This window comes from Siniperca chuatsi, linkage group LG23 (genome assembly GCF_020085105.1).
Source record: "Siniperca chuatsi isolate FFG_IHB_CAS linkage group LG23, ASM2008510v1, whole genome shotgun sequence".
NCBI classification, from domain to species: Eukaryota; Metazoa; Chordata; class Actinopteri; order Centrarchiformes; family Sinipercidae; genus Siniperca; species Siniperca chuatsi.
Window position 1 is genome coordinate 16,322,648 of NC_058064.1, and position 23,396 is coordinate 16,346,043.

Genomic DNA, 23,396 nt, shown 5'->3' on the forward strand with positions numbered 1-23,396 from the left:
ATATGCACATTTCAAATTCAGTTTAAAATGTCTTTAATTTGTTAATTTAAAAAAAAAAATGCAGCCTCAAGTTAATTTCACACATGTTATGAATACATCAGGGGTCTGGTGGCACAGAGCAAGCTCTGTACTGTATCGACAAACAGATAATTGGATTCTCTGGTCCTAGTTATGCCATCAGTGCTCATGTTGTCCTGCAGCATGTGGATAAAGGTGGAGTGAAACTCACTGCCGGGATAATGGTCTGGAGAGAAAGCCTCACTCTTCTCTGTGATTTCCAGCTTCTGACTCCTCTGAGCACCCAGCAGGTAGAGACTCCACGAGCCCTTAGGCACAGGAGCAGGGCCGTGGTGCTCACACACCTGGCAGAGGAGAGGGAAGAAGTACAAACAGGAAAAAGAATTTGCTGTTTTCTCTCATACTGCTGCAGTTTTCATCTCTGGTCTGTGCTCAACCATGGTCAGTATTATGTTGTAGAGGGAACCAGGTGCTCCCTGCTTGAGGGACAAGGCATTTTTTTTTTTTTACACTCTGTCTGGCACTACACAACGTCCCTCTTCCTCATTCTGAAAAGAAGATAAATCTGCCCTGCCTTGCCTGTAGTTGTCAAATCTGCTTGTATAAAGGGCACGGTAAACTTCCAGTTGTGGCGCAGCCTTTGTTACACCTAATTGTCACAGTGCCAGTGTGGTTAGTGGTTGGTATGTGTGAGCGAGAATACCTGCATGACCAGATGCTCAGCTCCACATTTGGCATTCCACTTGCTCCATGAGAACGCGCAGGCAGAGGCAAAGAGGGCCATCTGTTCGTAGGCAGCATGTTCTGTAAGTGGGTCCTGAAGAGGAGAGAAACCACACAGCACATTTATAACACTGTGGAAAATGTTGGACTGTAATTTAGAGATATGCAAACAAGTGGTAGCAGTAAAGGTAAATCTAAATAAGTTACTTATTCTGTAGACTGGTCCCTTTTGAGCTTAACATAATTTAATGTGAGTAGGTTGTTTTCAAGTAAGTAATGTTGTGGCTGGTCCAGATAGAATTATGTCCATCTATATTTTGATTAGCTAGAGAGATGTATACAATGATTCAGACATGTAACTACCCACCTCTGGTTAAGAATACTTTTTTTTTTTTTTTTTTTTTTTTTTTACAAATTTGACTTGCTAAATTCTTGTTAAGAGCAGCAATGCCAACTGGTCGGTCCATCACTTCGGTCCAGACTGAAATACTCTGACAACTATTAGATGGATTGCCAAGAAATTTGGTACGGACATTCACATCCTACTCAGTATGAATGTTATAAACTTTAGTGATCCCTTAACTTTTCATCATGGCCAGAATTTAAATTTGTCAAACTACTTTGGTTTTGACCAAATACTTGTAAAACTTTCCCATCAACCTCAGCTTTACTTTGTTTGGTGCTAATTGGCAAATGTTAGCATGCTAAAATACTAAAAAAAGATGGTAAAGATCGTACCTGTTAAACATCAGCGTGTTAGCATTGTCATTGTGAGCATGTTAGCATTTAGCGGAGAGCACTGCTGCTCCTAAGTAGAGCATCACAGTGCTGCTAGCATGGCTGTATTCTCAAGCTGTGTCCTAATTGCATACTACATACTAATTCTATAGTATACTGTTTTAGCAGTTAGTATACAAAAATATCAACAAACTTTGCCATTTTATACTAATGAGAAATGATACAATATGTGTGACATCACTACATACTAAAAACCTGCTTAGAATCAGTATGTAGTACGGATTTGGGACACATTAGTCTTGCTTGTTTGCGCACAGCCATTAAAACAACTGCTCCAAATTTTGCAGAATATAAGTTGGAAACATAAATGGCATTGTGAATCCAGCCTAGACAATATACTCTTTGAAATGATCCTTGGAAAGAAGTGGATAACATGTCATCTCCCACTTCCTGTCACTCTTAAACTGATAAGTGGATACTTGCCAGATGCTATGCTGCGACACTGGTTTGTGCATTCAACACAGCATAGCTAACCAAATAAAGCCAAACCTGACTCAAATCTAGTATATTGTTCATGATCTTCTATTCTAAAAGCCAACAAGTAAAATATGCAGACCTTGCCCCAGGTGCTGACATATTTGTCCGTGTACTCATTCACAAAGATGTTGATCCCCGCGTTGAGCATGGCTCTCTGCAGGGAGGGGCCACTCATCCACTTCCCTATGAGGTGAGAGGGACCTCTCTCTTGGTCTGACTGCAACATAACCTGATTACCCTGTTAGTCAAATAGGCACAAACACAAATTATAACAGTCAAGCTACATCTCCTGATTTACTCTTCTATGTGGGTTCAGCACTTTCCAGTCTCTTACCTGGATCGTGATACTGAGGTCAATGAGTGCCCCGTTTATGGTGAAAAGAGCTGAGTCTTGGCCCAATGGCCTGAGCTCCCAGCTCTGGAAGGGAAGGTTGGCATATGTTTCCTGCATCAGCACAAAGGCCTGGAAGGAGTCCATCTTGAAGGAGATCTTGGCCTCTGCTTCCTCATAAGAGACATCAATGATACCGTCCATCCTCCACCTCTTCCCTGGATGAAAAAAACAATTTCACATTTGACTTTTTGGTGCCTTTCAAATGTTTTTCAAAACCTGATCTGTCAATTCCAAATCAGCCATACCTGCAGCATCCCAGCGAGCCACTTGGGGAGTTTCCAAGAAGACAACAGAGTCAGGCAATGTCACAGACACACCAACAGGAGGGCAGGTAAGAGGTTTGTCGTCATCTAAGTTAGACTTCTCCATAGGGTAGGGGAACACCTGGAGCCCTTTGTCCAACAACTAGAAAACAATGAGCACGGTGGGTGTTTTGTGAGGTCAACTTTAGCTGCTGGGCCTGGTGTAAGCAGCAAACACTGAAACCCTTTTCTATTTACCTGTCTAATTTCCCAGCCATTGACCTGGTGGGCTTGTGGCGGGAGGTGAAACACGTCATAGTAGAGGACCCCACCCAAAGGTGTGTACTGCATTAAGTCCACCACCTGGACACCGCGGTCCATCACTGTCAGCTGCACTGGGGGAGAAGTCAAGTCCCCCTCAGCTGAAGAGAGAAAAAGAATCATCCAAGACAGAAGAAGAGCTGTTGATTAATACCTCAACGGAAAAATGAAATTTTTTGTCTTTTGAAACTTGATTTACTTATTGATGTAGACAGATCTTAATCTACATTATAAAACATTAGCAACTTAGATTTAGTTATTCAGTGGTGTTAGTCCATGTATCAAAAGACCTGTCAATCATTTTGAGTGAAAGCAGGTTTAAATCTTGCATGGTAGGGCTGTCTTTTTGTTTACATTTGGAGTGTCAGGACGTGTCAGGCTGGGCATCTTACCCCTGAGTGCCTCCATCTGAGTCTGTATCTGGCTCCCTTGACCTTCTGCAGACTGGGCACTGTTTCTCCTTGACTGTAGACTGGCTGCACTCTGTGAGATACATACACAGTAAGAATGAAAACATCACATTGAATTTAGTAACCCAGACCAGGAAGTCTTTCCTTCATCTTACCTTCCTCCCTTCAAACCCTTGGACGGACTGCACCTCCTCGTCCGCTCTCTGCTGCTGCGCCTCATTGTCTTCCTTCACCTCCCCCTCTCCTTTTGTCTCCCCTTGCTCAGGTACATCTATGTCTGCTGGAACCTCCTCACCGCCTGCAAGAGATCTGGGACCAAACACATGAGGAAAGACAAGGACACAGAGCAAAGAGAACATGATTATTAACAGCATTATTAGTACTGTAAAAATATTCATAGTAATAGTAGTATTAGCTGTATTAGCAGCGGTAAGAGCACTATCAGATAAGTACCTGTGGCTGGGTGTGTGTATTCTCAGGTGAGCCATCCTGGACACCAAGGACAGGTGGTCATAACGTGTGTGGAGGATCCGTATAGCGATATCGCTCACAGCCAGCTGTTTGGGAAGCTCAAAGCCCAGGCCCGCCTCTTTAAAGTTTAAACCTTTAAACCTGAATGGACCAGTTAGAAGCGAAAGAGAAATACTAAATACTTGCACTTCCTGCTAAATATGAATGTTCCAATTACAGTGTTATGACCTGTGAGTTCACAGGTCACACATATGCCATGACATATGCTCTTGTTCTAAGGTTCTTACAAAACATTTGAATAACCATTGCAAAGTATTGCTACCTGTGTTCTACATTCATAATTCAGTTTTTATACTTTATTACTGCTTTTCATACTACTTCAAATGTAAAGTATAAATAAAATATAAAATATTGGATCCCTTACCCATCAAGTCACAGCTGCACACCTTACTCTTTCTTTTATTGTCACATTTAACCCATTTAATGTATTTGTAGCACTTTCTTCCACAAACCTTGGATTCTTCTTGAGGTTGGCCCAGAGACACAGTGTAATATTGTCATCTTTGACCACAGTCTGCATGTTGCCTGTCTCAGTGTCGATGTTCGCACTAGCTGTCTATGACCAGCGAGCCACAAAACACAAAAATATGAATGATTCCAAAAAGCCATCACACACACTGTTTGCACATTTTGCCTTGGACATTGCACATTACTAAAAAGCAACCCATGCAGAAAATAATAAATACATTTTATTATATAGCACAAGTACAATATGAGTCTTGTACCTTGAGGATCTCCTCAGTGGCGAGGTGGTGTTTGGAGTGGATTAGCTCCTGCAAATTTATGAGAGCCTCCTGGTACTTCTGGCCCTCTTGTGGATCTGTGACATCTCTGAGCAGACCTTCCAGCTCCTCAATCAGCTATAAGGGATAACATTTATTTCATCACAGATTTTGTAACACTAGAATGCAGCAAATTATAATTTTCTCTCACACTTTTAAAAGGGATAATTCTAAATTTATAATGCAATGACTATATTGGATATTTTCCTAAATGGGCTTGTTTTAGGCATAAGGCAAATAATGATAATGCTGTTAATTTGAATTAGTCATTTGGTGTAATTTTTTCTTGAAGTGGTGCTAAATACTGTAGCTCAGTAGGTAGAACATATCATTAATATTTATATGCTTAGTTGTATAGGTCATCCATGTAAAAAAATGCTTACTGTCAGAACTGTACAGCACTTTGGAGAAAATCTGGGAGCAGAATGATTATAAAGGAAACTTATTATGATTTGTAGGACAAAGTGAAACCTTAATTATATCAAAATAGAAGACTTACATCTTATCTACTACCTCACATTTAAAGAGACAAACACTAATGTGTCACTGAACAAAGTATGCATATTCTCTATTTTGTATTGTGCTATTTTGACTATCATAAGACTGTTGTCGGGTTATAGAAACACTGACAAATGTGTTTTTCCTGCCTTTAATTCTTTGTCTCTCACTTTCACACATTAATATTAGGGCTTCAGCTAACAGTTATCTTCATTATCAAGTAATTAACCCAAACTAATATCCTTAAGTTACTTCCTTAGTCTGATAAACAGCTGAAAACCCAGAAAATTCATATTTTTAATATATGAAATTACTCAAAGGTAGCATTGTTTTTCCTTGGGAAGCTGTAACCAGCAAATATTTGGTGTTGATATCTAATAAATAATTTGTTTACTGATCATTAAAACTGAAGTAGATTTACTCTTCATTGATCAACTAAGTGCAAGACATAAATATCTACGATACACATAAAACACAGACCTTTAGAGCGAGGTTACATTGCTTGAGCACGAGTGTGATGTTGACTTCTGGGTTATCTCTCCATAGGCTGATATATGTGTTAATATCCTTCTGTACTGCTGGATCTGGGGTACCATCACAATGCATGTATCTCTCCCACTGGACACAAACAACATAATGTGTGTTAATATCAGCCAGAGGAAATCTGCTAGTGGTGCTTTGAAGGGAAGATGAGAATGCCTGATCAGGCTGTTTTAACTTCTAAATGTGTGGATGGGGACAAAAAGATAATATTTAGTTATTTGTGTATCCACATTATAGTCTTGTTTTTCCATGCTGGCGTTTGCTTGAGTATGGATTTTTTTTAAAGTATTCTAAATAATGTGTATTTTTTGAGGAAAAATTTGATCATTGGTAACAATACATGTGTCAGACTTCCCAAATATATTTTATTAATGCAAAGTGTCCATCTTGCTAAATAACTAGCACAGACAGGAACACACACCTTGGCTTTCTCCACAGCATCGGCTTTCCATTTGGATGCTGCAGTGTGATTCTCCTCCAGTAGATGGCGGAGTTCGTTCAGCTCATCTTCTCTGCGCTCTTGGTCCTGTCAGCAAAAGACACCCATGAACACTGCAAAGCAATATGCCCATACTAATCTACTGTGTATTTACATTTTCATAAAGAGTTGTCTATTTTAGTATTTACATTTCTGGTCTTCAATCAGGGTTTTGTTTGATACTGAATTTATCCTCACAAAGAAAAAGAATCAGATGATGCATTGCACATTGACTGACATGGTATTATATGCTATAGGGGACATCTTACCTTTAACTCAAGCCTTTTTAGCTCCTTCTCCTTTCTCTCTCTTTCCAATCTTTCCTGCTCTTCTTTCTTCGCTTGCAGTTGTGCTTCCTCTATAAAAGCAAAAGCACATATGATGTGTAAGTACAGTACCTCAACACATATCCTAAAACTGCAGGAATCTCTTTTATTCCTGGATAGTGTTTGGTAGAAACTCAAAACAGATTACTTTTCATCAGTTTCCTGCAGAGTTTAATGCCTCATACTAACCACATACACTGCATGAATGCCAATGCTTCCAACAAGTACCTAATTTTGCCCCAGTATAGATTAATAGAGACAGATATTTGGATTACCTTCCTCTCGCAACCTCCTCTCCTCCTTCTCTTGCTGCTGCTTCTCCTTCTGAGCCTTGGTCAGCTTACGTCCCTTTTTAGATGACCGGCAAAACTTTACATATCAGTGTTTAACCGTGATGGCTCACTACAATATGTGTAGTTGGAACAGGGTACATTACTGGGGGAGAAGGGTGGGTACACACATGTGACTGTACAAGCGTGTTAATGACAATTACTGTAGGAGTAAGAGCCTGGCTGCATAAATATACTACTATGATGAATTATAAATGTGCTGACTGACTTTTGCTCATACCTTTCCTTTCTTGGGCGGCTATCATTCACAGGAGAAAACATAGAGAGAAAGTTAAAAATTTGAAACACGAATCCAAGAAATTTGGTAAGAAACTGAAGAAAAGAAAGAACATCAAAATTAAGGGTGCTTCCTGTTAATTTGAAAGCTACGCAGTTTAGCTACTAACGTTAGCTAATTGCCGTAATGTATTTACTATCCTTTAAGTTAGTAACTTAGGTTATATTAAGCCTTTCTATGTTTTGTAACAGTTAACTATAGTTCACGTTAAATCCTGCGGTTTAAAAAAATGATAACGACAATGATTAAGGCCAAACAGGGGCAATTTATTCGAAAAACAATGTAAAAACTTACCATGTTGAAACTAAAAAGCTCTACAGCGTTCAAGTAACTATAGAAACGCTCACGCATGCGTGGTTTTCTGTTTTATTTGCGACGTAACAAAACGACATACTGTAGTTAAAGGAAGGACAAAGAAAAGGACGGAGAAAGAAAAGGAGACGTGCCTTCATCAGCGTACCGCTGGAGTAAATCAACTCAACAAAAAACACGTGTAAATATGAATGCACTGTTTAATATGCTTGTTTGTTGAGTCTGCGACGAATGTAGTATGTGTTAAATGCTAACTAACATGCTAGATAAACAGCTGTAGCTAGCTTGATTACCGTTAGATGTCCCATCTCTTCTTTCTTTAGGGCTCTGGTTAATTCTGTTGTTTGACTGATTTCTGTCTTCATTCACTCACGCCCACCGAATGTTTCTTTCTCTGCATTGTCATTTTAGTTAACGAACAGTTTCTCTTTCATATTATTCTCGTTTCAGAAGTGTGAAAGGCCACCTCGCTTCTGACATGACCAACCCTTTCAGGGGTGAGGTTATCAGACTTTACAAAACTGTAAGTGGATTAGTTAATGACACACACTTACACACACAAGGTTCGGTTGTGTCCTGTGCTGCAAATGGTTTTATTGTGTTTCTCATTCTCCAAAAGCTGCTGTATCTTGGCCGTGAGTACCCCCAGGGAGCAGCTTATTTCAGACAGCGCCTGAAGTCAGCTTTCATCAAGAATAAAGACGTGACAGACCCAGAAAAGATCAAAACGCTTGTGGACCGTGGCGACTTTGTCATCAAGGAACTGGAGGCTCTCTATTTTCTCAGGAAATATCGAGCCATGAAGAAGAGGTATTATGAACCAGAAAAATAATGACACTCACAGCTAGCACCAAATTATCCTTCTGAAATGAAATACAGGATGTGAAGAAAGTACAGTCAATGTGTCAATATTTTATTTATCATATTATGCAACAGTACTAATGAGATGCAGTACACATTACTCTGCAGAAATGAAAAACTCATTGTATACCCATTGTATAAAAATACACTAAGTTCACCTCACAAGGGAAATGGAAGATCCATCTGTAAGAAGTGCCAGAAAGTGATGATCATTTTTATTCACAAATTGTACCTTAAAGGCCAGTATTAGGTAAATCACAAATACTATATTAATATCATGGGTTTCCAGAACAGTTGTTAGGCCAGTGGCGGATTATTGAGTGTAGCCAGAATCAACATGTCATCAATCAAGGTTAATTAATTTAATGTCCATTTTGAAATGGGTGTTCAGATCACGACTCTTGTCAGGGTTCATAGTTAATACAGTTGCAGACCTGCACCTGCTTTGTAATGAACTGCTGGTATCAGACTGACTGAATCATATTGTACAATGTATTTTGTATTTCAGTGTATTTGTAAATACATGGTCGCATTTCTTGAAGAATGAATGCACATGACTATGTATCAATGCACTACTGCAGAGAAAACAAACAATATTTTAAAACAGTGATGTCCTGTGTCATAATAAAATCACAACAGTGTTCTTCAACAATTTAACTCCTTTACTGTCATTGCTTGGATGAGATTATACCATAAATATATTTGTTCTTTTGTATCGAGAACAAACACAACAACTGGTTGCACGTCATGTGCAAATGCTGCGTTTGTAATTCCACCTGCGAGTCATAGAAGACAGGACTGGTGTTACCAGATTTCTTCTGTAAGGTTTCTGTCTCATAACCTTCGGAGGGAAAAGCACAAAGCATACATCAGCAGACTTTGAAGAACTTGAGTAGGTAATAGAGCTGCTAACAGCATTACATAAAGTAAAGATTTCCAAAATGTATGTACCAAAAATTATTGTTTAGATCAGAGTTTTTCAATTAAATTTTTGAGTAGCAAAGTACAAGGAATTAGTGGCATCAACTTGTAACAAGATTTTATTACAAAATACTATTGAAGTATTTTCAAGAGCGTAAAGGGAACTCTGAACAGAGAATGCAGAATAGGTGAAATTCTATCACAAGGCAATTTCATTCATTCCTTTTTTTTAATATGTCAAAACATCTCCCACAATTCCCTCCAACTGAGAGGCTAGAAAACTCCGACATACTAGATACTTTGATAATTACGTAAGGGGGAAACTATTTTAATTTTAAGCATAATTTAATATATATAAAGCATTTTTAAAGTTGGAAAGCCTTTTCTATAGTTTCAAGTCTTTCTAAAAAAGAATGTATGTTTTAATTTTCACTTTTGTTTAAACCAACAGCCTTATTTATGGTAAATGTCAAAATGGAAAAGCAATCAGGAAGTATCTGATAATAATCAAACTAAATTACTGACTTACAGTTTTGATGAGGTAACTATTAACTATAATGGAATATAATTGAAGTGCAATATTAAACCCTGGATGTAAAAGATTCACAATGCTGATTTGATGCCACAATAATCTTATACTGCTGTTTTGTATCAATTTGTATCCTTCCAGGTAAGCATTGCCTTTGGTTTGTCCAGGGATTGTGATGGTCGTGCTGTGTATGAAACATTTTCATTGTGAATGGGTCAACAACACCATTCCTTTATAAATCTGTCTTTGCAGTACTGGTATTACTGCACCAACCACACAATGTGGATTTCTTCCATCCGGAAGTCTACCTGGAACACATCAGGTTACACCACCGCCTTCAGACCACCCCGTAACAATGTAGACCACAAACGGATGTTACAATACCACCATTCACATCCGGGTATCCAAATCAAACCTCAAGCACATCAGCCAATCAGGGGCACTCTCTGGTTGTGGGATACATTTAAATATGCTATTTATCCATTAAAATAGGGGTCAGATTTCTGATTTGACCCACAGAGGTCAATGCCCTGTCACTATATGTGTTGACTGGTTTCTTAACCACTGTCAGGGTAATGAGGAGCACAGATCTGAGCAGATGGGTTGCTCTGCTCCAGATACTTGGCAAAGACATAAAATAGACATTTAGAGGACATGATGAATAGGAAAATTGAATCTAGAAACTGTGTGACAAACATTTTGTGTTTGTTAAGTCCATCTCAGTGTCACAGAAAGCAGGACTTGTGTTGCCAACTTTCTTCTCTCCGTTGTTTGTCAGGTCAGGCTTTCCTGCTCTTCTCGTGACCTGAAGTACAAAGCAGAAGTCAGCAGCTGTTATCAGTCTGTTGCTTTTAATATTGTTTCCCTGCTGCAGCACTCACTCTGCCTTTGAAAAACATCACTAGGTGATAGGAAGTTGTGTCTTCTTTCATTAAGGTAAGCCTCGAATCCACCCTCGCCCTCCAGCCTCCTGAAATGTACAAAACAGGGTCATTACAAAGCAGTCGGACAATGAGATCTGTTTCCCATACCCAAAGCACTTAACCAATGCCAACAGAATATATTTATTTACCTGTAAAGAAGCTGACTATCAGTCTCACACTGATAGCTGTTACAGTTCCAATGACACTGAAGTAAAGGTAGGATTCATAATCGAATATCTGCAATAATTACATTATAGTAGGTAAAAGAATGTTTTACCTGTGTTAACATTTGCTTATTAACATCATCATTAATATCATCTAGTGCCATCATCATCTACAGTATTATCCATCTGATATCATACTTAACTGCTGTTGCTGTCACAATAATTATTTAAATTAAAATATATTAAACAATATTTAATTATTTCATTCATCACAGCCAGTTTCACACAGATTTGCCATCTCTGTTGTGTACTGGGACTGTGGTGATGGAGGTCGGCTGTGTTGGCAGAGCAGTGGAGGTCCAATCGAGGCTGTCTGTTGTGAAGTTACAGCCCTCAGTGGTCAGTGACAGAGGTCGGGCCATAGCAGGAGGGGGAGGGTATATCTGGGCTCCGAGGCTCACACTCAAGGACGCAAGGAAAAAACTTACTTTGGAATTGGCAAATGGACAGAGGATATCCAAAGTGAATAGGCCAAGCAAAGGACCTCCAATGACACCACTGATGGTGACAGCTGTCTGTTTAAGGAGACACACATCTACAGTTCAGCCTTAAAAACACAATTTGAAGATGGTTCATTGTGGTAAGAAACTGTTAGCAGCTGTTTGGAGCAATTGGTTTTGAGCTATACTGCGTATAAAAAAAGAAATGATGATGCTTGTGTGTTAACAGATCCACTCTACCTGCATCATAGCTCCCATGAGTGACGCCACTCCAGCCATGGTAACATATACAACCCCAAATAAGAAACCTGCAACCACATTGTGTCATAAACTGAGATCTGAAAACTGGACAATTTAGTTACCAGAGTTACAGCCTCAGTCACATACTGGTGCTCATCGGACAAATCATTCACCTGACATACAGTATAAACTGCAAACAAGGACAAGCCACTTACTCAGTCTTGGACATCCAGGACAGGTGTTTCTCAGACATGTTAGTGTACGGTTTGATCAGGTCCTCTAGTGTTGCTGTAGCCATTGCATTGATGCTGGAAGACACTGTGCTGGGGTTGATATGACACCAAAATCACACACAATTTAGTCAAAGAAGAACCGTCATATAATATCTTGCATATATGGATGCAAAATTACAACTTTTTTTCCTGTCAGTCCAGGCAAGAACCACCATATTTTAACGGCCAATGTCACTTTGGAGTACTGGACATGTAAAACTGATCAAATCAATTACTTTAAATTTATGGTATGTTATATCAAAAGATGGTAAATGATGGTGATAATGGAGCTATACAATAATATGCCTAAAGGTTAACTGTGAACATTACCCAGGTAGACAACATGGCACAGCTTAAAATGCTAAGTGTGTGAGTTGGATCTGTGGAGTGGAATAACTTTAATGTTAAGTTTAAACCTCAGAGAGCTGCTATATACTGCTGCAAAAAATAGTCCGGGAAGGCCGGGATAGCCTGTCAAGGTGTCAAATATGGCATCAGCTGTAGAGAAGGGATGACAGGGATTAATATACATGATTGGGAATTCTTGGTAGCCCACAAAAAAGGACACATAAAAAGAAATGGTGGCACCATAGAGTGTGTGTGTGTGTGTCTGTGTGTAATGCCCAACAGTCGCAGTGATTGTGGGGTTGGATGCTGAAAAACCTTTGATCCATGGGCCTATATGTTATTGGCATTCCAGTTTCTGTACAAGAACCCTAATACTGAAGCCTGATGTTTAGCATTGTGATTAAACCCCTGGCTGAGGCAATTAGAGATGAACTACATTTACACAGTATTCCAGAGGGGGATAAAGAGCATCTGTTATCAGGTCTCATTGCCCAGACTGGTGGAGCTGATACAATCTTACTGAGAGATATTCAGGCTTACAGCTGAGAATATGGAGGTGGGAAGCAGGCTATGATTTGTTTTCTGTTTCTCTGTGCCCACAGTGCACACCAGTTTCCCTCTGTGGATAATAAAGTCAAGCAACAAAGGCAAGCAAATATGGTATTTCTATTTGCTTTCAAAGGCAGAGATTTTATTTGTAAGTAAAGCTTTGGAGGACTTGCTTTAAATGAGCCTGTTGCCATTTGACCATGTACCTAACTGTACGTCATCTGTGCGTTTATGTATTTATTTACTAACCAATGTGCAGTAAAGAGTACAGACAATGCCTGTTGAAATAATTCCACCCCACAGATCCACATCAGTAACTGTAGAGAGAGAGAGAGAGTCACTCAATGACGCAAAACCGGATTTAAGTGCCCTCATGTAGGAATTTGATGTGAATTGTAAACCTGGTTGACCGCTGTGCACTGAAAACAACATACCTTGGCTTAATGCGAGAGCTGGGCCATACATGATGAGTCATTTTTGTGTGGATAATAGCCAATGCACAAAAACATCACATATGAAATGGAACTGTTACTTGCCACTTTTTACTGTCCAATCATCTGTATAAAAGTAATCTTTGTTCGGTTTGTAGATCACAAAACATGCTCTATATAGTATGGCTTTGGAGCAGCGGTGGAATGTAACTAAGTACATTTACTTCAGTTCTGTACTTAAGTACAAATTTGAGGCACAGTACTTGTACTTTACTTGAGTACTTCCAGCTACTTTATACTTCTACTCCACTTCAATTCAGCAAGAAATATTGTACCTTTTAGGCCACTACATTTATTTGACAGGTGTAGTTACTTTACAAATTAAGATTTTATATACTAAATGTATAAGCTTAGAAAATATGATGCACTAGTTAAAATTAGCCCTACCTCAACCAGCTACAACAGCTAAATGTTACACCAGTAATAATAATCCAATAATATATAATAGTAAAACACTCATAATGCATTTTTTTTGCATACGTTTTCTTGTTCGTTGAGTACTTTTGATACTTCAAGTGTATATTGCTAGTAATATTTGTGATTTTTCTTTTCTTTTCAAGGACATTGCATGAAAGGTGAAGTTTGCAGTAGCCTACAGCCCTGCACACATTGACGCCTCGTTAACACATGCCCACCCCACAGTCTCACTATGTTTGAGACTGTGGGGTCAGCAAACTGACCCATATCTTTCTTTGTGAATCAGAGCCATGTCAGCCTCAGGGACTTACTGTTTGGCTGTCACTTCTATCAACTCTTACAAAACTCTTCTAAAAATTCAGAGTAATACACAGTTTCTTTAAGGGTGTGTTTGTTTGTTTTTTTTACATTGTTGTAGGTTTAAATAGTTCTGATAAGTTCAGTTAGTGTCCTAAGAGGGTCAAATACAAGATGTTACACAATATACCTGTAAATACTGAGCCCATTGTTCCTGTTCAGTAAGCATGACTTGTGGGATTTTGTATGGAGACAGATTTCCATTAACTCAAACATTTATGTGTTTGCTCCGGAACGACAGAAAAAAAGCCTGTAATATCCATCCATCCATCCATCCATTTTCTACCGCTTGGTCCCCGTTAGGGGGTCGCGGGTGACTGGAGCCTATCCCAGTGACTTCGGGCCTTAGGCAGGGCACACCCTGGACAGTGGCCAACTCGTCGCAGGGCGAAAGAGAGGGGATGACATGCATCAAAGTGTAACAGCTGTACTTGAACCAGGGATGTTGCAATCACATGGCCATTGTCTTAGACCCCTGAGCCACCAGGACACCCAGCCTGTAATATATGTGATGTTATTTCAGTTGCAGTTAGATTTAACGTGGAACCGTTCTTTTTTTTAAAGGCCGAAATATATTCTTGTGTTTCCTCAACAACTATGGTATATCACTCTCTATCAAAGAGCACATAACCCTAAAATAAATCCATTAGTCTTTGTTTCAGAAGGTTTTCTGTTTCATTCTGAAAGGATATAAATGTGCGAAGAGACACTTCAATCAAGAAGAAGTGGAAGAGATGAAATTAATTGTGAGAAAAGATGGGGTTTTTTTTGCATTTGAACTTTAATGTAAAGCATTACATCAACCTTACCTCAACTGGGTTGGACAGCACTGTGATGGATGACATAAAGCTGGCAGTCAGGGACATGGAGACAGGCAAGGACGTCAGTCTTTGCCCCCATTAGGAAGTCCCTGGAGCTTCCTTGGCCCCTGCTGGCCCAGGCATAGTAGACCCCGACGGCAGTGGACACCACCAGCATGAGAGCAAACACCACATAGTCTGCTACCACAAAGGAGCCATCTACCAAAGAGTCCCCTGACATTTTGGTGCAAGTCAGACCAAAACTAGAAATAACACTATTCAGAAAGTTATTCAAACTGTTCAGTGTGCAGCTTTGCACTCAGACAATCCTTTATGAATAAATGGAAATCCTGGCAAATCACCTTCTAACATGAAACTGAACTGCAGGAAAATAAACCAACCTTTCGTCTGAGCGAGAATGAGAGTCCTTCCACGTAATTTTTTCACTCAACAATCAATAACAGTAAAACAGCCTTCACACCATTCATTTCCTAAATGTGTTTAGGTAATTATTATCTAGAACGTAACAGTATGTTCAGTCATATAAGTAAAAAAAAAAAAAGTCTGTACCTAGTATCATGTTTTTTTTCTCCAAACAGGCTGTTTGGCTGTATTTCGTCCATCCATTATGTGTATTTATCATGCGCAGTGAGGGGTGAACAGGTCGTCAGCTTATCATACACAGAAAAACATTCACACTCACAGTCATACCTATGGACAGTTGAGATGAACCTGACCTGCATGCCTTTGGACTGTGGGAGGAAACTTACGTAGACACACGGAAAACATGCAAACTCTACACAGAAAGGCCTCAGCTGGAAGGTGGATTTGAAACCAGGACATTCTTGCTGTGAGGCAGCAGTGCCCGAACATAAATATTGCACAAATTAATATTCTAAGCAGTGCTATTTTTTGGTAACAAATTCTAGAAAGTCACGCCATTTTTTTTTCTGTAATTCAACTCTTTCATTGACGTTTCTTGTATTACACCATAAAAAAAATGAGATTTAATCCAGAAATTATATAACAAACATTAGTTCCATTTCATGTGGGAATGCTGCTCAACATCACAGTAAGCGGGATTAGTGCTGCCAAATTTCTCCTCTCTGTCCCTTGTCAGGTCAAACTTTCCTGTTCGTCTCTTGAATAGGTGATAAAGCAGTGATATCCTGGTTTGTAATAAATTACAGATTTTTTCCCCAGTAATTTAAATCCTTCACTGACGCTTCTTGTAATGGACTATGCGATTAATATTATTATTATGTATTTAGAGGACATAACAAATAGGAAAAATTAGAAATAAATAGAAAATTGAATCTAGAAATTGGGTGGCAAACATTTTGTGTTTGTTAAGTCCATCTCAGTGTCACAGAAAGCAGGATTTGTGTTGCCAACTTTCTTCTCTCCGTTGTTTGTCAGGTCAGGCTTTCCTGCTCTTCTCGTGACCTGAAGTACAAAGCAGAAGTCAGCAGCTGTTATCAGTCTGTTGCTTTTAATATTGTTTCCCTGCTGCAGCACTCACTCTGCCTTTGAAAAACATCACTAGGTGATAGGAAGTTGTGTCTTCTTTCATTAAGGTAAGCCTTGATTCAGCCTTTAGCTTCCAGCCTCCTGAAATGCACATTAAGAACACAAAAGGGCATATCAACAACCTTTGAGTTCATTACGAACCAGTAGGTCAACCAGATCTGATTTTCATTACCAAAGTACTTTATTCATAAAAATGCCAATTATGCAAGAAGATACATGTTATTTACAGTACCTGTAAAAAGGCTGACTAATAGTCCCACACTGATAGCTATAATGGTTCCAATAGGACTGAAGTAAAGGTAGGACAGAGAGTACCAGTTATCTGCCAGCAGAGGCCTGGAGGTGGGAGAAAATAGTGCACGAGGAGTGAAATCTTGCACATACAGACAAAACTGTGACATCAATATTTTTTAATTTCTCCTTATGAAGGTTCTGTATAATTGGACTATCCAGCAAAGATTTAATAATATATATAGTAAATATAGCTGATTTGTACATTTCATTCATTCAATACTAACATACAACATCTTACTAACTTGATATCACAATGTTCTTATGCTACAATTTTTCATCTTTATAGGTAGACATTACCCTTAGCTCAGCTGAGGTCACTAAATATGGCAAATAATATCAAACCAATAATCAATCACAGTCAGTTACACACTTACTTGCCATCAATGTTGTGTACTGAGACTGTGGTGATGGAGGTCGGCTGTGTTGGCAGAGCAGTGGAGGTCCAGTTGAGGCTGTCTGTAGTGGTGAAGTTACAGCCCTCAGTGGTCAGTGACAGAGGTCGGGCCATAGCAGGAGGGGGAGGGTATATCTGGGCTCCGATGCCCACCCACAGAGACACAACCAACCCTGACACAAGACCTGACAAAGCTCCCTAGAAGACATTTCAATCACTGAAAATACTAAAACGGCCTTTTCAGAGGAGCAGGTATGAATGGTATACAGAAGTTTTAAAGGGAAAGTGAAAAAGTCCTATGATGTATAATTTGGGGAATTGTGCTGCTGAGCTATATAAAAAAAAGAAGATATTTATGACCTGGTAATTTGAGATAAACATTAGTCAGTGTTTTTGACATTTTAAAGGACAAATAATTTATATCATAAATTATTACCCCAGGAGTAAAAATTAATTTACAATGCTGGATTAACATCCTGTTTTAATATTAGCATGGGTTACTGGAGTCACAATAACAAAAAACTGCAGTTAAATGAGGACAGGCTTACTTTGGAGTTGGCAAATGGACAGAGGATACCCAATGTAAAAAGACCAAGTAAAGGACCTCCAATGACCCCAAATATACTGATGGCTGCCTGTATAAAGAAGCACACATCACTTAAGTTGCATTGCAAGGTTCATTCCTATGATAAATCATGAACCCCAGGCAGAGTCTCCTGCTAAAGCTTACAAAACTTAGCATAATTAACAATCACATACATCCATATCAATATTTTTGTCTTTGTTTAACCAGAGACTATGGAGTTTATGCACTTTACCTGCAAGATCCCTCCCATGAGTGAAGCCAGTCCAGCCATTCCAATACATAAAACCCCATATATAAGACCTGCAAACAACATGGGGAAGAATTTGAGATTTTCCTTAATTAACACCTAACGGTACTAGTGTTCAACAGACAGCTCATTCATCTGAAATACTGCAGATGAGGACAATCCACTCACTCAGTCCTTTTGAAGTCCAGGACAGGTGTTTCTCAGACATGTTAGTGTACGGTTTGATCAGGTCCTCTACTGTCACTGCAGCCAGTGCGTTGATGCTGGAAGACACTGTGCTGGGGTTGATATGACACCAAAATCACACACAGTTTAGTCAAAGAAGAACCATCATATAATACCTTGCATATATGGATGCAAAATAACAACTTTTTTTCCTGTCAGTCCCACTTTGTAGGACTGAACATGTGCTGATGTGCCGATCAAAGAAATTATAAATGAAGAAATTAAATAATTAATGATATGGTGAAACAGACCTAATATAACCTATAATACAACCTGCTAAAAACGGCAGTAAACAATACACACTCAACTTTTTGAATTCTCAAAGGATCTTTTGAGTGAAATAACTTTAACGTTAAGTGCTGTATTAACCTTAGAGATCCACTATATGCAGCTGCAACAAACAGTCCAGGAAGGCCAGGATAGTCTCCCAAGATGTCCATCACCAAATATGGCATCAACTACAGAGGAAGGATGACACTGGATTAACATATGTGATCAGGAGGGTTGGAGGCTCACAGTGCATACATATATTTATACATACACACATACATAAGCTATCTATACATATATACATAAACCTGGCTTGGGTGTTAAAAAAGAGTGAGTGGGTGGGTGCTGGCTGGGAACAGAAAATGGATTTCCAAGCAACCTCTCATCTCAGTTGGACCATCTTGGTCTCTCACACACAAGCACACAAAAAACAACAATGCTTATATGTTTAAACCCCAGCACAATCTCGGTTACTTTCTTTCCTCATGCGTACAGCTGTGTGTGTGTGTGTATGTGTGTGTGTGTGTGTGTGTGTGTGTGTGTGTGTGTGTGTCAAGACATTGACCATCATAACTGTCAGCTGCATCTCTCCATCGTACCTGATCAGGAGCAGAAACCAGTCCAGCTGTCCACGGGTCACAGTTCTTATAGACTGAGAAGAGGCACATTCCTGCAAACACTGAGCACAGCAAGATGGACAACAGGCCTAACAGGTTGATGTACAGAGATCTGGAAAAAGGAAGAAACACAGTAGTAAAGCACATGAACAAAAACATGTAAAGAAAATCTGAAAATTGTAAATAGACCAACAAATATATACCAACAAAGAATCGAAGGAGCTAATATTGCCATCATTTATACCGTTTCACATGTCTCAGTAAATGTCTCTCTTGGTAAAACAGGACTCACAGTTTGGCATGAGTGATGCTCTTGCAGGAGATGTATCTCTGAACCTGGGCCTGATTGATCCCATAGATACTGACCCAGACAAATGTCCCTCCAATGGTTATTGTCCAAAAAGTGTGTCTCCTCAAAGGGTTTGTGTCAAAGCTAGTGAAACAGAAAAAGAGGGCAGTTTGAATTTCAGCAAAGACTTGAATTTAAAAGTGTTTCAATTGTTGCCAGAAATCATTCATCAGTCCCGTAGTTCAGGGGTTTGTTCCTCCGGCAAACACCATTCACAAAGACGTGTTCCTTCAGAAAATCTGAAGGCAAGGCTGAGCCTGCGCCTCCTACTCATTGGTCTGGTTTGAGTGATATGGTTAACAGTAATCAATGACAACCTGAACATAAATATTTACCAGGTTACCTACCCAGGTGACATTTGTGGACTTTAGAAGTTGGTGAAGATCACCTAAACACTCAAACAATTGACAGTTTATGAAATGCTGACGTCTGCAAGGGATACACCTTTTCTCTCCCTCAATTCATTCATGTAACCTGTATCTGGTGTAGAATTGCTTCAGAGCATACAGCCTCCGATTTAGGACACAGGTTTGGGATTAAACTTTTCAGCACCATGTAGAGAGACAGACAGAACAAAGGGTTTGAATGTTTCAGCACCATCAGCAGATTGTTTTTCATAGCTGGAAGGATAGTACTGTACTGTAATTCTCTGTACTATTACGGTGTATCAACATGTTTACGTCTAGTTCCATGAGGGCCTGTTGCGGTAGCTCTGTCATTACAACCACGTGCTGCTCCTGTACCTCTTCTGTTGAGTGTTAATCTCTTCCTACCTAGAGTCATTCAACTCTGCCACATACTCACTCCCAAAAGTTGAGTCTCCCTCCTTGTTGTGAATCTGAGATGATGGGGAAGACTCCACCTTGTAAGACCACAGACCTGATGATGACAGACAGGAAGCCTGCAAGCATGACACCAAGCTGGAGGGGAAAGATTTTGATAATTTTAGGTTGCTTACCAAATCGTTGCTGTTCTTTGTCCCAGTAGTAGTTTTGATATCACCAGTTTGTTGCACTTAAACTATTGGATAACATATTATAATAGTATAATGCATTATTCCAAAACATGAGCCAAAATGTTGGTGTTTTGAATGAAATGTGGCTAATATGTAATGCCTATTTTTTGTATGAGTGGAGATTAGTTCCTTGCTGTGGTGGCCTACAGCTGCGGTGTATGAAACACTGGTGAGCAGTATTGTCACTAGCAACCACAAGAAGGTATAACACATGCACCGTAACTTGGTCGGTCAGTTTAACTCCCTCACAAATCTGACGGATTAGTACCAGTAGTACCATACCAACCACTTGTTATGTTGTTTTTTCCATCCAGAAGCCTACCTGAAACACATCTGTCCACACCACCGCCTTCAGACCCCCCTGTAACAATGTAGACCACAAACAGGTGTTGTACATTCAAAATTCAGGAATTCAAATAATTCACTCAGTGATGTCAATAGTTGTAATTTTGTGTGCAGCAGAACTCAGTTGAGCAGATTTTGTTACATACCATTGTGCAGTAAAAGGTACAGACCACGCCTGTGGAAATCACTGCACCCCACAGATCCATACCAGTTACTGCAAAGAGAGGGGGGGTTGCAGACATACTCAACTGAGCAAAACCAAGCAGCTTTAAGTGCCCTCATGCAGGAATGTTTCATGAATCTGACCGCTGTGGACTCAAACCAACATACCTTGGTTTAAAGCAAGAGCTGGGGCGTAAATGACGATTCCAGTGTAGAGGATCTGTGACAGACACAGAGAAATAATACAGACATAAATGACCTTCAGGTGTCAGATTTGCTGTTTTACCCTCAGAGGTCAAAGCCCTGTCATTATGTGTTGACTGGCTTCTTACTCACTGTCTGAACAATGAAGAGCACAGTTCCCAGCAGACGTGTTGCTCTGCTGAAACGCAGCTCCAGGTACTTGGCAGAGACAAGAACAGACAACATAAAGGTCAGTATCAGAAAGGTGATAAATTTCAATCATATCATCATTCAAATCAACAATTTGAGAAGTTATCATACCCTATTATCACAAATTGACCACTCATTTTACTCACCTTTACTTTGGATCCAAGGGTTCCTTAAGGAGCAGTGCTTGATCCCTATTCATCCAATCTACACTTCTGACATTTATTACCCTCTATCCACCACTGCTAACGTCTACCCCTGGACCACTTCTAAATCACCTTAACTTTCTGCCCTAAAAAATCCAATAATGTGTTACAGAAATAACAAAATGGACAAATAATCCAGAGCAAAAACACACTTTGTTGTGTGAGAAAAATACAGCAAGAGAACGAAAACAGAATGACCACACAAACGCAAACCACACTCACCTCATATGTGCTGGTGATGGCCAGCCTGTAAAAGACTGGGAGAAAGACCTCAGATGTGAGCACCATCGTCATTACATAGGAGAGACCATAAAATCCAATATTGGCTCCGTAGCGGTATACCTACAGAGGGATAATATGAATTTGTAATGTTTTCCAAAAAGAAGTAGAATAAAGGCTTTTTTTCTATTTTGTTCTATGCACAATTTCTAATAATGTGTTCTGTAAATTAATTTAATTAGTTAGAAATGTATCCATGATTGGTGTGATAAATAACCCTGCATTACAGCTCCCATGCATGTCTCATTGTCTCTACCATTATGGCTCTGATTCCACTGAAAAATCTGAGAAATTGCACTGGGAAAGTGATGCATCCCATCCCACTAAAAAGGTTTTCTTGCATTAAAGAGATGCATCCTGCAGACTGAAAAAGAATCTGCTATAACCTTACCTCGGCTGGGTTGGACAGCACTGTGATGGCTGACATGAAGCTGGCGGTCAGGGACATGGAGACAGGCAGGGCCGTCAGTCTTCGGCCTCCCATTAGGAAGTCCCCCGAGCTTCGCTGGCCCTTGTCCACCCAGGCGTAGTAGACCCCGACTGCAGCGGACAACACAAGCATGAGAGCAAACACCAAATAGTCTGCTACCACAAAGGATCCAGATACCAGAGAGTCCCCTGACATTTTGGTGGATGTCAGACCAAAACTAGAAATAAAACTTTTCAGAAAGTTATTCAAACTGTCGCACGTGTTTTGCACTCAGAGTGGAAAAACAGATAGTCCTCTGTGAATGAATAGAAGTCCTGATACATCACCTTCTCACTCAACACTGAGCCGAGAGCAGGACCACAGACCGAAACCTTTTATATGTGTGTGTGTGTGTGTGTGTGTGTTAGTGTGTGAAAGAGAGAGAGAGAGAGAGAGCGAGAGAGAGAGCATTCCAGGCAGGTACATGTGAAGTCAACAGGCGAGGAGAATGAATTGTTCACCTGACCGCAGGATAAAAGCTATCATCTGACTCCAGACCTTCACACACACAAAATACTATACTCTGTAAATACTGACTCTATCAATACGTTTACTCATTTCACAAAAGGAACAAGAATACTGGAGACAATATGATCCATATGTTTTGTCCTGGAGTTTGCATATTATTTAAAAGAAGAACTTTGCAACATGTCTGGATGAATTACAGTGTATGATAAAAAGTGTTGTAGATCTAATTTATTGTTTAATTGTTACAAGTTAATTGCCCATGGCCTACAAGCACTCCCATGTCAATTTCCTCCACATTTGTGATATCAGCTCCCACTGTGTAACCACAGTTTAGATATTTTTATGAACCTCTTTTAAGAGTCCCATTCTTTCACGTGTGCAATATTTTTGCAAGATAGGCATTTTTTATATTTACTTTTACACTTACAAAAAAGGACGATATGAGTAAAGATAAAAGTATCGAAATAAATAAATGAAAGAACAGCAGGTTCTCACATCCCTGCACAGGTTTGTACTAACTGACCAAATTTTGTTCATTTGCTGTTACTCTTTCATTTTTAACTGCCGTGCACAATTTTCCCTGTAGGTGTTATTCACTGAACATATGAAATGTGTGTAGTAAGCACTGATAACCTCTGAAATTTCAACAATTTAGCAATGCAGGCAGAGAGGGGAGGCATCACTAAACTATGGTTTTA

The 23,396-nt window shown here is 39.6% G+C and overlaps 3 protein-coding genes across 8 annotated transcripts; 1 reads left to right on the forward strand and 2 right to left on the reverse strand.

Moving 5' to 3' along the window:
* Positions 1 to 16: 16 nt before the first annotated feature.
* dnai7 (dynein axonemal intermediate chain 7) lies at positions 17 to 7,900 on the reverse strand. Of its 5 annotated transcripts, none has more exons than XM_044186142.1 (17): positions 7,774 to 7,890; positions 7,112 to 7,129; positions 6,817 to 6,889; positions 6,485 to 6,573; positions 6,159 to 6,263; positions 5,675 to 5,812; positions 4,640 to 4,774; positions 4,367 to 4,470; positions 3,837 to 3,995; positions 3,539 to 3,692; positions 3,366 to 3,456; positions 2,911 to 3,074; positions 2,656 to 2,815; positions 2,351 to 2,565; positions 2,096 to 2,254; positions 722 to 835; positions 17 to 362 (listed from the first exon to the last, which is right to left on the reverse strand). In XM_044186142.1, exons 1-17 carry the CDS (start codon positions 7,843 to 7,845, stop codon positions 87 to 89), a joined length of 2,226 nt encoding a protein of 741 aa, XP_044042077.1. In that variant the 5' UTR covers positions 7,846 to 7,890; the 3' UTR covers positions 17 to 86. The 5 variants fall into 5 exon arrangements, with proteins under 5 accessions (XP_044042077.1, XP_044042078.1, XP_044042079.1 ...); XM_044186143.1 differs by lacking the exon at positions 7,774 to 7,890 and adding an exon at positions 7,463 to 7,565; XM_044186144.1 differs by lacking the exon at positions 7,112 to 7,129 and having other exon boundaries at positions 7,774 to 7,900.
* On the forward strand, positions 7,528 to 8,998 carry lyrm5a (LYR motif containing 5a). Its single transcript, XM_044186151.1, has 3 exons — positions 7,528 to 7,661; positions 7,931 to 8,003; positions 8,100 to 8,998. Exons 2-3 carry the CDS (start codon positions 7,959 to 7,961, stop codon positions 8,310 to 8,312), a joined length of 258 nt encoding a protein of 85 aa, XP_044042086.1. The 5' UTR covers positions 7,528 to 7,661; positions 7,931 to 7,958; the 3' UTR covers positions 8,313 to 8,998.
* Positions 8,999 to 14,598: 5,600 nt separating this feature from the next.
* LOC122871250 (sodium-coupled monocarboxylate transporter 1-like) lies at positions 14,599 to 22,524 on the reverse strand. Of its 2 annotated transcripts, XM_044186147.1 has the most exons (17): positions 22,153 to 22,524; positions 21,705 to 21,824; positions 21,223 to 21,288; positions 21,055 to 21,106; positions 20,871 to 20,938; positions 20,702 to 20,740; positions 20,169 to 20,284; positions 19,308 to 19,448; positions 18,998 to 19,127; positions 18,498 to 18,586; positions 18,072 to 18,181; positions 17,889 to 17,956; positions 17,619 to 17,705; positions 17,051 to 17,268; positions 16,615 to 16,718; positions 16,375 to 16,463; positions 14,599 to 16,298 (listed from the first exon to the last, which is right to left on the reverse strand). In XM_044186147.1, exons 1-17 carry the CDS (start codon positions 22,384 to 22,386, stop codon positions 16,170 to 16,172), a joined length of 1,860 nt encoding a protein of 619 aa, XP_044042082.1. In that variant the 5' UTR covers positions 22,387 to 22,524; the 3' UTR covers positions 14,599 to 16,169. The 2 variants fall into 2 exon arrangements, with proteins under 2 accessions (XP_044042082.1, XP_044042083.1); XM_044186148.1 differs by lacking the exon at positions 14,599 to 16,298 and having other exon boundaries at positions 16,373 to 16,463; positions 17,055 to 17,268.
* Positions 22,525 to 23,396: the final 872 nt, after the last annotated feature.